The sequence below is a fragment of the Staurois parvus genome, unplaced genomic scaffold (genome assembly GCF_062004578.1).
Source record: "Staurois parvus isolate SC_StPar_1 unplaced genomic scaffold, SC_StPar_1.0 ptg000818l, whole genome shotgun sequence".
NCBI classification, from domain to species: domain Eukaryota; kingdom Metazoa; phylum Chordata; class Amphibia; order Anura; family Ranidae; genus Staurois; species Staurois parvus.
Genome location: NW_028318614.1, coordinates 11,581,699 through 11,596,282, shown reverse-complemented (window position 1 = coordinate 11,596,282; position 14,584 = coordinate 11,581,699). Strand labels below are relative to the sequence as shown.

At 37.3% G+C, this 14,584-nt stretch overlaps 2 protein-coding genes across 8 annotated transcripts in view; both read right to left on the bottom strand.

Annotated features, from left to right (window-relative positions):
* The window catches only part of TNNT3 (troponin T3, fast skeletal type), a 40,219-nt gene that overhangs the window by 21,383 nt on the left and 4,252 nt on the right, over positions 1 to 14,584 (bottom strand). For 2 of the 7 annotated variants that reach the window (XM_089655072.1, XM_089655071.1), the window contains exons 2-7: positions 13,709 to 13,744; positions 12,118 to 12,131; positions 7,621 to 7,635; positions 6,082 to 6,102; positions 4,470 to 4,541; positions 3,596 to 3,616 (exon numbers count right to left, since the gene is read on the bottom strand). In XM_089655072.1, coding sequence (XP_089511198.1) covers positions 3,596 to 3,616; positions 4,470 to 4,541; positions 6,082 to 6,102; positions 7,621 to 7,635; positions 12,118 to 12,131; positions 13,709 to 13,728 — 163 coding nt within the window. In that variant the 5' untranslated portion in view covers positions 13,729 to 13,744. The remainder of the gene's footprint in view (positions 1 to 3,595; positions 3,617 to 4,469; positions 4,542 to 6,081; positions 6,103 to 7,620; positions 7,636 to 12,117; positions 12,132 to 13,708; positions 13,745 to 14,584) is intronic. The other 5 variants (XM_089655073.1, XM_089655074.1, XM_089655075.1 and 2 more) reach the window with 5 other exon arrangements.
* Positions 13,709 to 14,584, bottom strand: part of LSP1 (lymphocyte specific protein 1) — a 156,757-nt gene continuing 155,881 nt past the window's right edge. The window contains exon 13 of the mRNA XM_089655069.1: positions 13,709 to 13,744. The gene's annotated coding sequence lies outside the window, so the exon portion shown is untranslated. The remainder of the gene's footprint in view (positions 13,745 to 14,584) is intronic.

The following is a 14,584-nucleotide window of genomic DNA, read 5'->3' as shown; positions in this document are numbered from 1 at the left end:
ACTTTCTAGATTAAAAAGACATTAAAGCTATAGGTAGAACTGAAATGTACTTCTAGTTAGGTGACAGGGATAGGTTCAAGAGAATATTAGACTGGAAGGGATTTCTAAGGACAAGTGCAGCTGAGCAGATGGGGAAGAGTTTCTAGGTAGATGACAAATACACCAAAGCTATTGTCCAGTTAGAGAAGATTGAGGGGGCAGTGGAAGCAGAGATAGATCACAACATAGGAAATATCTAGATAGATATTAAGGACAGAACAGAATTGAAGTAATGTTTTGTTAACTGATGGAAACAGTGAGGTCATAGACAGAAAAAAAGTCATTTCTGCATATGAAAAGAGGGCAAAGAAAGCCAATGCAAAGGAATAAATAAGTAAAGTATATGAAAAGAGAGGATGGTACACATGCAGTAGTGTTGGATATACAATATATTTAATGAAGCTACATGCAAAGGATAATAAACATACTTTCTAGAAAGATATAGGCAGATGACAATGTTAGATCTAGATAGATTAAGACTATAGGCAAAAAAGAAAGGTTTGCCTCCCATGAGCAAAGTGGTGATGACATTGACAGATAAGAGGGGATGTATTTAGACTGGACAGTATGACAGACACAGAAAAAGTGAAGCTGATGATGAATAGGTACAGTGATACTGATAAGGAGAAGACATTGAAGATATAGATAAATGGGAGAATGAAGTTATGGACAGGTAAGTAAAAGGAAATAAAAGCTGTGGAAAGATAGTGCTACATAGATGAGAGAACGTTTCTGGCAAGTCAAACAGAGGAATAAAAGATAGATGGGCAGGTACAGTTGTAGAAGATGATAAAGTGGAGTTAAGGACATGCAGGTAAAACTGTAGATAGAAGGAATTGACAGCTGTAGATACATTATAAAGGCACAGATAGATATACAAAGCAGAGTATTGTACATGAAATTGTGAGTTAAATATATTTAGATGTTAATGCCAAACTATGAATGGATAGGAAAGAACACTTGTTGGTAAGCGGGAAAGAAAAGCTGTAGATAACTTGAAGCAATAGCTTGGGTGCCCAGTAAATGGTATAGCCAGGGAATTGTAGATGCAGGTAGATTTTGCAGAGTAGAATAATAGATGGGAAAGTGAAGTTGTAGGTGACCAGAAAAGGGTATCTGTCAACATATGCAGCTAAACTGAGGGTAAGGTAAAGCTTTAGGTAGAAAGAAATGTGAAACCATAGGTAGAGCAGATAGCAGTAGGTAGGAGGACATGTGAGCTGTAGATTGGCCATTAAATGGGATCTGTAGGTAGATGTAGGTAGGTCATGCACAGAAGATAATACCAGATAGTAAAGTGAAGCTGTAGGTTGGCCAGAAAATGGTGTCTGTAGACAGATGCAGCCAGAAGCTTTAGGTAGAAAGGAAAGTGAAACAGTAGGTAGATCAGATAGCAAAGCCTGAGGTAGGAGGACAGGTAAGGTAGTAGCTAGATGAGAAGGTGAAACTGGATATAAGGAAAATAAAGAGGTAAAAACATGGGAAAGTGGAACTTTCAGTAGCGAGAAAATGATATTCAAATAGATCATGCACAGAGGAAAATAACAAATGGTAAAGTGAACCTGTAGGTTGGCCAGAAAATAGCATCTGTTAAGAAACTGAAGCTACAGGTATAGGAAAGTGAAGAAAAAAGACAAAAAAGAAAGTGAAACTGCAGCAGAAGAAATATTTTAGGGCAAGGACAGATGTAGATAGAAAAGAGACAATGCAGCTAGTGAGGAAAGTGAAAATAATGATAGAAGTGAAAGTATAGTTGGAAACCGAGGATAAGATGAAACTACAAGCAATGGAAAAGGTAGATGAAAAAGTGAAGATCAAGATAGAGTGGAAGGTAAAGCTGCAGACAGATGAGAAAGTAAAACTATAGAAAGAGGGGTTATCAAACGTATTGAACAGCCATTCTCAACCAGGGTTCTTAGGAACCCTCAGGTTCCTCCAGAAGTTTCTAGGGGTTCCTTTAGCTGTGGCTCATCTGATGGTAACCAAATAGTTCTGTGTACACTTGGCAGATCCTGGAATATGGCACCAGTGATCTTTTTAGCTGTCAGTAAAGGTGGTTTGATCACCTCTGCAAGGGGTGCTTTCTTCTTCCTGACCACCAGTGTGAGGGGTTTATTGCCCCCCAGTGAATTGACTTTAGCAGAGGTTCCCTGAGAGCAAAAACATTATTTTAAGGATTCCCTTTGGGTAAGAAGGTTGAGAAGGGATGATATAGAATGTAAAACTTGAATGAAAAAGTAAAGATGTAGAAAAAAGGAAGGTAAAAGTTCAGCTAGTATAAGCTGTTAAAAAGATAGGAAAGTCACGGCATGTGTTTTTTTTTTTTTTCTCAAAAGCTGTGCTTTGGAGAGTTAAAAGGACTTGAACTATCTAAGAGATTGAAATTTGAAGTCCTTGTACATCAGACATATACTGTACATACTGTTCTCTGGGGCATGCTTCCGGTAGAAAATTCTAATTTAGACAGATGTATTGTCAGATAGGTGGATAAAAGAAAAATAATATCCAAATATGGGAAGTTGGGTGTTTAAAACATAGCTTCAGAGAATGTAAAAAGGTAACGCATAAACGTTTATAGGAAAAGGAGTCATGAACTGAAATGGAGGATAGATGGTGGTTCTACAGTGCAATATTGGCTATCCATATACTAAAAATAATTATATATATTTTCCAAAGCTATTCTGGATCCTGGTGTAGCATATGGTTTTTGCCCTTTCTGACTCTTTTTGTTGTATGGCTATCCTTATCTAGATAATGCAGAGAGGAGAGACTGCAGGTATAAAATATAGAAACAGAATAATATGGAGTATGATTAAGACAAAGAGGGGGTATAATAAGTTAAGAATGTAAGTTGAGAGAGGTCAGGATATTAGATTAGGCATCAGGTCCAGGAAATGCAGGAGGTTAGGCTGTGGGTAGAGACAAGGGTACTCTTGTCAAGGGGTCAAGGAAAAACAAGCCAGTGATGTGCAGATCTCTCCAGTAATCCATTCACACATAGTAAGGGAAATAGGGAAAATATATTTAGTAAATAAGGTGAAAAGGAAAGCAGGCTGAGCCAAATGTAATCACCTCTAGTATACAGTATGGATGTGTACTGTATACACACTGCTAATTTATATAAACTGCCTTTATCAGTAAAAACAGTAAATCCTAAATATTGGCCATCAAGATTTCAGAAACATTATTATTATTATTATTTTCAGAATATGCTTAAATCAAGTTTTAATTTCTTAGAAGAGGGTTCAGTAACTTTATAGCCATGCTAAACTTGGTACCTTGCAGTAATTTCAGATATTGTTTTCTTCTTACAAAGCCTACCAAAGCCAATTTAGTAGAGACAGACTGTGTGTCTTCTACACATACTTGGACTTCTTATTGATGAAGTTATAAGAAGCCTATCTGTAAAGGTAACATTTTTCAAACATGCCATTAAAAATGTTTTATATTCCTACTCTTGCTCATATGGTGTTTGGCCCAGCCTGATCAGCAAAATAGTGAATGGGAAGAAGATCAAAACCACTGAGAGAGCAAAAACAAAATGGAAAAGAAATACCGTCGTATTCTTCACCGTGTTCTGTAAATGAAAAGAAATTGTTAGCTCACATCTTCTCTCCTAGATTGGAAATCAGGTTAAGATGGTATGATCCAGTCAACCAATCAGATATTTCAGAACAACAGGCATCTCATGCACAGAACTCCTGACCGGATCACACTGTTCCTGGGGGTAAGGATTTTTTCCGTTATGTATCCATTCAAAAATACTTAACTTAAGTATTAAAATGATCCATCTTACAATTTCAATGAACTCTGCAAACTTACTAATTAAGGAGCAATTCTAAGCATGTGTGTGAGCTGTTCATCGTACCTATTTTCTTTGTTTGCTAGGCTACATTAGTGTCAGTTATTAGGCTTTATTTAGTAATGTGTAGCGAAGAAAGGGGATGTTTAGCGGGTCATACCAACCAATCAGAAACAGCTTAGATTAGTCTCATGAAAGCTGATTTCTGATTGTTTACTAGGGACTCACCATACATCCCAGTTCTTTGCACAATGAAATAAAGCCTTCTATTATGAGGTTTTGTTTCATATCTGATAAACCATACTGGTGTGTCCCATTATTTCAGTGTGACATATGCAGTTGCCATGCAAAAACAGCATTCAAGCAAGCAAAGGCATGGCGAACCTTCTCATTGTCAATCTTAAAGTTGTACTTGCAGTCATAGTTGCTATGTCAGTGCAATTAGGATGTATCTTTTACCCAAGGCTTTAGAGTTGCTTGTATAAAGGGGGAAAAGGTTCCATAGTTTCAGGAATTTCTCTTCTGTGCATCATCCACACATTCAGATAGATAGATTGGGTAGGAGAGCCATTATTGGAGGCCAGATATATACTACCAACCTTTGAGGAAGGTTGGTTAACAATCTTACCTTCCTCCTCGGCCCCCTCATATCCTTGCTCCTCTTGAATTGTCTCCTCCACAACTTGTGCAGGCTCTCCTTCTTCAGAAGCGAATTGCAGAGGCAGGGCGATTATAGTTCAAGCAGTCACACAATAGCCAGATTGAGGTAGGGGCAGGGCAGAAGGAAATATTAGCAGCAAGCAAAGAGGAGAGAAGGAGGACATGAAAGCAAAGCATAACAGTACATAGTAAGAAGATGCACAGTCAATTCTTTACAGCAGTGTTTCCCAAAGTGTGGAATGTGATCCACTGGGTATTGCTTACATAGCCATCTTTACTCTAGATGGTACATGGCAAAAATATGGATTTAAGGGAATGATGTGTGGGAATATTGCTCTAGTGTTAGATTTCATTGGTAGGCAGATATTCTACTGATTTAAATCTGAGGTCCAGGCTTTAATTATTTGGTAAGAAAAGTCCATATGGATTGCTGCTTTATAGTTAAGAATTGTTCTGCTGGTGCAACAGTCTGTAAGCTGTTTATGTGTGTAAACCTGGTGGCCTCTCAAACGTACAGCACAGCTGGTCACCCAACACTGCTTACGACTTGATTCTGCAGTTGCCTACCCTCAGACCAGCAGCAAAGACACTATAGCTTTTTACATTGGAGGCTTGCTGTAAAGAGAGATTTTTGGTGTTTCCCATGGCAACTCCAAATGTATGTTAACCTTATTTAACATTTCTAGACTGGATCAAACTGTTTCCATGTCTTTCAGGAAAATTTTGAAAAGAGCAGCAACCTTATTGGCCATCTTTTTGACAGCTAGAATATTGACCACTGGAAGATGAGAATGAGGGGAGGGTAAGTAAAGAACCTGCAGGGAAGCAGGAAGGGTAGTGACCTTTTAAGGACACATTTTAGCCATGACCATACATTTACTGCCACAATAGCTAACAAAAAGTAGCAGTTTAATTGTTTCTACCTTCAATAGTACATGTGGTACTTAGACACTGCAAAGTTAGCAACAGTGCTTAACAACTGACCAAACTTTGTGGAAACACAGCTTTGCAAGAACAATGCTTTTAACAATAAAGCATGGCCTATAATGCAGATTGTAGATGCTCATGCTTTATTTATAGAAAGGAGGGTTATAGAATAGTATCAAGTAGATATAGTGCCAGAAAAGTATCTGGCACTGAACTAGGTAGAAAACATCCCTTGGCTAAGCCACAGAGCATGGAAGTATTGTGGATGTTTAACAACAGTGAATGTTACTGTTCTGTCTCAGCAATGGCTGCAAGATGCAAACGTCATGTCTATCACTTGGTGTCAAGGCCATAGCGTGCCTCATGCATCTGGATGCCAGCAAGCATAACCCAACTGTCAAATTATCTGATAATTTATGACCCTAGGAAATAGGTAATCAATGCAGGCATCAAGCACTAGGGTGACCTGACCATGTATAATTCTGTGTTTGCAGAGTAAGCAAGTCATGGGATTAAGCGTTAGATTACCCTGCATTTGGTCACCTCTGGTTATAGACATATGAAATTATGGAATTCAGACTATAAAGACACTCAGATTCCTGTGAGATTTACCCTAGATTATGGGAAGTGGGGATGATGAACAGACCACATACCTTCCTCATGGGCTTCTTCTACTGTGCAGGTTAAAAATTAAGGAGGAGAAGAATAGGAGTTAGAGAGGAGAAAGAAGCACAGATAAGATGCAAGGTTCATCCCCTGCTACAAATAGCATTACTTGACACACAAGTACATGGCACATAGCGCAGACTGTAATATGGAGTGTTATGTCTGGGATTCTGTTTAGTGATGGACGAGTACTAAACTATTAACAACTAATCTTGACCACATTTTGTTGTTCACACCTGCACCATGTAATATATTGTCACCAACACCTACAAATTCTATAAACGCAGAAAAAATCCGCTTTATTTTAAGGCATTATACAGATCTATGTGCACATTAATGCATATTTTTTATGCATTGATGTTGCATTAAAGCAGCCTATTCATTTTAAAGTCACTTAGTTACTACACGGAAAGCATGAAAAAGAAGCCTCCCTGTAAAGAAAGGATTCACCTGACCTGCTTCAGGGAAGAATCAACACTTCAAGGAACGTTAGGTACCTAGTTCCCCTCTACTGTGTTTTCATCCACTGCCCCTACAGTATGGCAATACAGGACACTGTAGTATTGTAGGGGCTGGCAAGTAAAACCACAGTGCCAGCAGGGCATACAGGCACCTGAAACCCCATGAAGTGTGTCAGATGCTGACAATTCTATAGCCACTGTAGCTCTTCAAGAGAGACTTTCATTATAGAGAGACATTTTTTAAAGCTGTTATTCTACCAAACAGTTGCTTTAATGGGCCACAATGCATGAAAAAATGGCTCTGCAATTGCTTCTTAACAACGCAGCATATTCACATCTGAGTGTCATGGCGTGGATCTAAGTGTTTACTATATATATATATATATATATGAATTAGGGTGCCATTCAGAATGGATAGCCATACACCACTGTGTACATATACCGCACGTTGATGTTTGTTGTAGTAATGTGCAATGAACCATGGATACATAATCAGTTTCCAAATAAAAGCACAGTTATGAAAGGTAAAAAACATATTAAAATGCATTTTAAAGTGCACAGTTAAAAACTTCTGAAAGTGTTACTACTCAAAGTATCCATGCAGTATTCCAATTTCTTTTAATGTTAGGTAGGTAACAGTATGAATTCAAGACTAAACTGACGAAATAACCTTACCATCCCTATAAACCTACCTCCTTTGGTATTGCAAATAGACTCTTTTTTATGATGAACTTAAAGTGTTTGAAACAAGAACTGTCTGGATTGTCCATACCAACCAGAAATGGAAAGACAGATTAGTTGTTGTAGACAGTTCTTTCTTCAGGCACTTTGATAAGTATGGCCCATTGGCCTCACTAAGGGGAGAAGTGATATGGTATCTTACCAAACTGTAAATATCCCTTCATTTTTGTATGACTGAGACATTCATATAGATAGCTGGCTCAGTTTGGAGGCCACTATGAGTCATTTTTTGTTCCTTCAATACCAGTAGATATCAACATCAACGTATCCCACTAGCCAAAAATTGACCCAGCTAATAAGCTAGTCCAAGAGAGCAGTACATACCTTCTTGTGCCTCCTCTGTTCATACATTTTGACAGTGTAGCAACAGCAGGGCAGATAGAAGCAAAAAAATAGACAAACAAAACAGGTTAGCAGTCAACAGAGACCTACAGAGCACAGGATTGCTGCAATCGGTACCTTAGAAATAAGTAAGCACAACCTGTAAGAGATTACATCAAAGCAGATAGCCTACAATCACTACAACCAAAAACATTACAAATGATCACAAGAAACAGCAGTCCTCATGAATGATTTTTTTCTAAAATGACATCTAAGTTACCAGCCAATCTCACTCTCTCCTTCATGTTTCTAGTATAGTTGGAAACCAAAAATGGAGAGGCCAGTTGTTTCGGCAACAGAGACAACCCTTTCAGACACTTTCATTCATTAGACTGGGATACCAACAACAAGTGACATGCAGGTACTCCTACAACTACTAAACTACATTTAAAGTTGAGGAATACGTGATGGTGTTAAAGTGAAAACTGTAATTGTAATAAAGAGTCATGCTATATAAAAGTCATCATTCCCACTCAGCAGCGTAAATTATTTTTCAGATGTTGACTCTGAAGGCTGACGGAAGGCATTTCAGCATCGAACAAGAAGACCAGTAATTGTATTTTATGGCTTGGTCTTACTACTGGTACCCCATGAATTGAGAACTTACATTCAATAAAGTGGTTAATTTATTGAGTATTTTAGATTTAGGTTGAGAATGTATGTAGTTTCCGATCAAAATCAAAAATCATTAACCAAATATTTTTTTGTAAATTAAGCCCAAAGTTCTTCTGTAATCTATCAGCATTGAATATAAAAATATTATCTTATTATATTATTAATGTTGCTATGAATGGGAATGAGGATAAAATAAGGTCAGGCACTGCAGATTCAAAAAGTTAACTAAAAAAAATGTAAAGTCTACAACGGGGTCAACAATAAGTTATAAAAAGCTGAGATATATGAAAGAATTAGCCCTTTTCAGTGCAAAATACACACACAGTATATTTAGTGACACAGCCCATTGACATTTTATGGTCCTTGTATGCAAAAACCCATATCAACCAATCAGTATTCATCTCTCAGTGCTTCTGCCTGCCCTAAACTCATAAAAGATAAAGTCTGATTGGCTGTTGCATGGTGCACACATCACCCTTTTGCACTGTCTTACTAAAAAGAAGGCCTGGATATATCATTTTTTGGCCATAACATATACGGCATAGGGAAACCTCAAATTTGCACTATGATGGACTTGTCTGGCTGAGAAAGGGTTAAAGGACATAAATATTAGTGAGATCTCGCTGATCCATTAGATCCTGCAGTGTTATGTAGTTAAGGGCTGGTGGTCAGCGATAAAGAATTTAGTAAGTTGACCCGTTTTACCTTCTTCGTATTCTTCTGTTGAACAGACATAAAAGAAAATAAAACAGCAACGTCAACAAGGACAACATGACAACAAACAGACTGTGATTCCCAAATGTCCACCTTAAATCCAGACATAGCCAAAAAGTATGGCTGATGGGTTATACTCCAATTTGCCATATTTTTTTTTCTTTAATAAGACCTGCAGTCTCAAAAAGTACGTTTATGTGACCTGTTTGGAAGAGATAACCCTCAGTCTTACTTTAGTAGCAGAAAAACAGAAAGACAACCTACATGACACTGATAGGCATCACAATGATCTACAAAAAAAATGTAAAGAACAAAGGCTATTGGTTTATAAGAGAAATTAAAAGATATTAATGATATATTATTATAAATTAGTTATATATAATATTTTTAAAGTTAATTGATTTTAATAGGATTTAAAAAGGTACACTTTAATTCCTCTTACAGTTCCAAATAATCGGTACAACAAGTACAAACAAGAGACATGTATAATACTCAGGGCAACATCATAGCAATCTTTGACAATGTAACACATTAAAAACATATACGCCATACAAGAAGAGTCTGCAGCTGCAATGGAGTCCTAGGTAAAAGTCAATGTCATTCAAAATTAACCAATTTCATAAAGTGGTCAGCAGATGGAAACAGATCCTGTTAGTAAGATGAAAAAGGAGCAGTCACTGTTTAATATTGATCGTGCACAAACTGAATGCAGCTGAGGATAAGATAAATGCATTTTATAGGCCTGGATTACAATGGTGGTATTGCTAAGAGAAAGGATATCAGTGATCAGAAGATAGAAGAGCATACGTTAATAAGAAAAGTAGAAAAAACTGTTATCCAAGCACAAGAATAGATGTAAGAAGAGATCAATAAAGGAATATGTACTAAAGAAAGTCTGAAGAGTGAGAACACAACTGTCAGGACAGGTGTTAGGGTTATCCTTAACGTTGCACATGTGGATTAGCAGACACGTCTAATTACCAGACCCTTTAAAGGGTCAGTATACGCAAATCGATATTTCAGTTTTTTTGAGACGCTGGAGAGTTAAACCAATTGATCTTTAATTAATATCTGTTCTACTGCAGAGGTCTCTGAGCTTGAGTTCCTGGGTTGGCACTCCTGCTATGGCCATTATGAGGGGTTCCCATGTTTCCTACTGTATTCAAGACATAAAGGATGCCAGGGGCTGGCTTCTTATATCTCAAATATTGTTTTTATGTGGACTGACCCTTTAAGTAAAGCAAGCTCTACTTACATTCTTAGCTATTGGAAACAATGCACTGGCAGGGGAATGGAGGGGGATGGTACAAACATCTATCTAGATATCTATGCTTTATCTATCTAGATATCTAAGATTTATCTATCTAATCTATTATCTATTTATCTATCAATCTAGATAGACCTGGATCTATCTATTTATCTATCTACCTACCTATCATCTAAAGGTTAACACTTCTACCTTGCAGCACTGGTTTCTGTGGTTTAAATCCCAGTCAAGACTCTGTCTGCATGGAGTTTGAAAGTTCCCACTGTGTGGGTTTCCTCTGGGTACTCCAGTTTCCTTAACTATGTATTTGCAAATGTGTGCTAACTAGACTCCTGTTTTTAACGCATACTGTTAGACAGGTTAATTTGGTTGTTAGTAAGCTGGCTGGCAAGTTGAGCTGGGAACTTTCTTTTTTTTTACATACTTCAGTCTCCTCCCACACACCAAAGACAAACTTACAGTTAAAATTGGCCCCTGTCTAAATTGGCCCTAGTGTGTGTATTATGTATCTGAGATAGGGACCTCAGATTGTAAGCTGCTTCCTAACCCTCTTGTATTGAACTGTATTGTTACGGTATTGTCTCCTGTTATATTGTAAAGCTCTGAGCAAACTGTTGGCGCTATATAAATCCTGTATTATAATAAGGGCAGGGTCTGATATAAATTAACAATATGTAAAGTGCTGCCTAAATTGTTGCAATATAAATGCCTGTAATAAATAAAATATGTAGGTTAATTGGCTCCTGGCTAACCTAATAAGTAGATTAATTGGCCCTAGTATGTGCATGAATGTGAGTTAGGGACCTTAGATTGTATGCTCCTTGAGGGCAGGGACTGATGTAAATATGTAATAAATATTTAAAGCACTGCATACAGTGATGGCGCTATATGGGTATCTGTAATAAATAAATGATTAAAAAAAACTATCAATCTATCTGTTAGCAATTATAATTTGAGTGCCTATTGTTGATCCCATATCGCTGTCCCACTATAGAGTCCAGCTGACGTTTACTTTACAACAATTCCTTTTTCCTTCCTTCAGCTATTAATAAGCAGGATTCTGTTTCATTTTTCTTATGGCAATGGAAGTGATACTCTATCTCTACACAGACAGATTTTAGTGTGAACCCAAAATAGCCAATTGCCAGGATGACTGAGTTCAGCATTAGGGTAAAAAAAGGATGCGCTACGTCTGTGCTCGTTTTAGGATATCCATAAACCATGTGCTGCTGTTAGGTGGGGTGCTTGAAGATATTCACACTGTAGTGCTGTGTTATAGAGGAAGACGACACCAGAAAGTGAGAAGGAGAGTTAAATATAGATGAGGTATCTAGTGGAAACATTATTAAATGTTACAAATAAAAAATATAAATACTGTGTATATGCAAAGATCATCATTTCCAACAAATGAGTTTAGCAGGCAGTCCCATTCAAGTTCATTATATAAATATATTTCAATTATTTAAATTTTATTGCTTTACTTTATACCTAAGACATAGCATAGACATGTGGCTGTAGCCAAATACAATAAAAATTAAATCCTGGCTAATGAAAATGTATTGAAATATCATTTTATTAGCAGGGTAATGCACAGTGACATGCATTCAATTATAAAAACATATTTTTGACTGTTAATCATTACGTGACTTCATTTAATCTGTGCCTATCTTTGACTCTTGATTGGCAAAAGTGCATGCTGGGTAATGTTCATGCTGGGTGTTGCATTCCAACAGCAGTTGGAAAGCCACAGATCCCTTGCCCTGGATACAAACTCCTGAAATGCATAATAATAACTGGCATAATGCAATATCATAAGTTCATAGGTTGTACAGCTCCATACTCACCCTCCACCTGCTCACTGATGCAGGAAATAAACAAAACAGACAGAACAAAAAAAGAGATAAGAAAAGGAATAGATAGTTAATGTTTGGAAACAAAACCCTTACATTAAGTAAAACTCTAAATTTATTGACGACGAGACCTTCATTGGACTTATTTGATGAGCCCAGTGTAGAAAGTGTTGAATCACTAGCCATAAAAAATGAGACTTTCTGTGATGTGAAATTTAATTAGATACTATGCCATACTGCCAAACTTTTTAAATGAGAAAGAGGGACATCTTTTAACTCATAGAGGTTGATTTACTAAGGGCAAATTGACTGCTTTCTTTGCAAGGGAATTTTCACTCTTCAAGCCTTCAAGCAAAAGTTCTCTTAGTGAATGAGGTTAAGCCACCATCCAACCATCCACCATCCAATCATGTGCAAATAAAAATACTATTCTTTTTATTTTACATATGTTTGGGTATTCGTTGCAAAGTGAATTTTCACCTCATTCACTAAATTCAGTTAAAATTCTCTTGCAAAATGAACAGCCTATTTGCCTTTAGTAAATCAACCCCATATGTAGGCAAAGAACACATCCCTGGACCACGAAGAACTGGTAACCGTAACATTTTTGGCTGAACCCACAAGTCTTTCTTTACAGCACTTCTTTTTGTAGTTTTAAATATAGCAAATGAGGTTGGATGAAAGGTTTACTGTAGAATGAATATCCTGGTAAAATAATAATTAATAATAACTACCAATAATTACCAGTACATTTATAGAGGTGTACACACCAGTCCAAAACTGGAGACAGAAGAATTTTTCCCAATAGAAGCGCAGTCCCTCCAAATGAGAAGAGTTGGGAGCTATAACTTCACCATGTGCCTCATCATTGCTCTTTGCATTACCTCTTATTAACTAAGACCATAAATGAGCAATTACAAGACAAAATATTAAGCATGCAGCGAAAAACAAGGCAAACGCCAACCACTAAGAATTATTTTCACTTGTCTGTCTGCCTTGTCTTAAGCCGACAATAGATCTTGGCCAATTTAGCATTGTACCAAAGGCAAATGTTTTACAACCTGGGTACAACCACCATGTCTGTTTCTCCATGTGATTATTGCCAATGACAATAGTTTCACAGGAGGAATTCCCCCATCAACACTGATTGCGTTGATGGAAGGATCAAGTGATTTTTCTTTCCTGCAGCCCCTGGTTGCAGGATAGAAAATCATATTGTCTATGGTCTGCCGTAGGTGACACCCAGGCCTTACCTATCTTATAGGTTATTGGTGAAAACTAACACTGATTCAAATGGGCTAAAATTGATCTGTTGCATATATTAAACACACATCTTACATAAAAATTAAAAATAAAAGTAAAAATTTTGGATATGTTTTATAATCTAAAGACTATCAGGTCTCACTAGCTTAGGCAGTAGATTAATCTCACAGTTTGAGAAGCATTGCTGTATCTCATTCCTCTTTCTCCCAAAGGTCAATATGTGGGTGTATGATGGGGGTTTGTGTATTTTGCATATGTGTATACAAAAATGCTTGTGCTGACAGCTGTTTACTCAGCAAGGCATGCTTTTTTAGATACTTACACTTCCTCTGTGTCAGACATGTTGGGTTTTGGTCGGCTGGAAAGAAGCAAAAAGGAAGAGAAACTTGAGAACACATTGTAAACCAAACATCTTGGTTGGCATCCCTCCAAACAGAACTGCTATTTAAAAATGCAGAATTATCATTTTCTAATACATATCATTAGTATAATGACAACCTTTGCCTACCTTCGTGTACTGACGTGGCCAAGCTTTCCCTAAAAGTGCGGCTTATATAGAGTGCTGGTGTTGCAGTGTATTGCTATTTCTGCTGCACCAGCTGCAACTGACTAAAAATAAAACAAAGTACAGCCTTGCCAAGATCTTTTTGCACAGGTGTGCTACAGAAGATCTGAAAACACATTAGGGCAGCCATTCTCAACCAGGGTTCTGTGAAATCCTAGGGTTTTTCCAAAGGTTCCTAGAGGTTCTTTGAGCTGTGGTTAATTGACTTTCATATTTCATGATGCCTGCATAGTCCCTTGGCATAGTCAGCAGAATGACGCCAGTTATCATTCTAGCTGTCTGTAAGAGTGGCATTATGACCACCACTGTAAGGTTCTTTCTACTGACTGCCAACATAAGGGGCATTTTTCCCATGAACCCTGATAAATTTATTTTAGTAAGCTGTGTCCCAAATACTATTTTAGGGGTACATCTGGGGTAAAAAGGGCAAGAACGGCTGCACTAGGGGGTATCTTTATCAAAATATGAGCAGGGAACATAGTGCTGATGCTCCCATGAAAAAGTCAGATTTTACCTTTCATTCTTGAGAAAAGTCAACGAGTATTCTGACTGAGTGCTTATGACAACAATTCCAATTTTGCTTTAGATTTGTTTTTTTCAGTTTTGAAGTAAATGTTCAGTTCACCCAAAAGT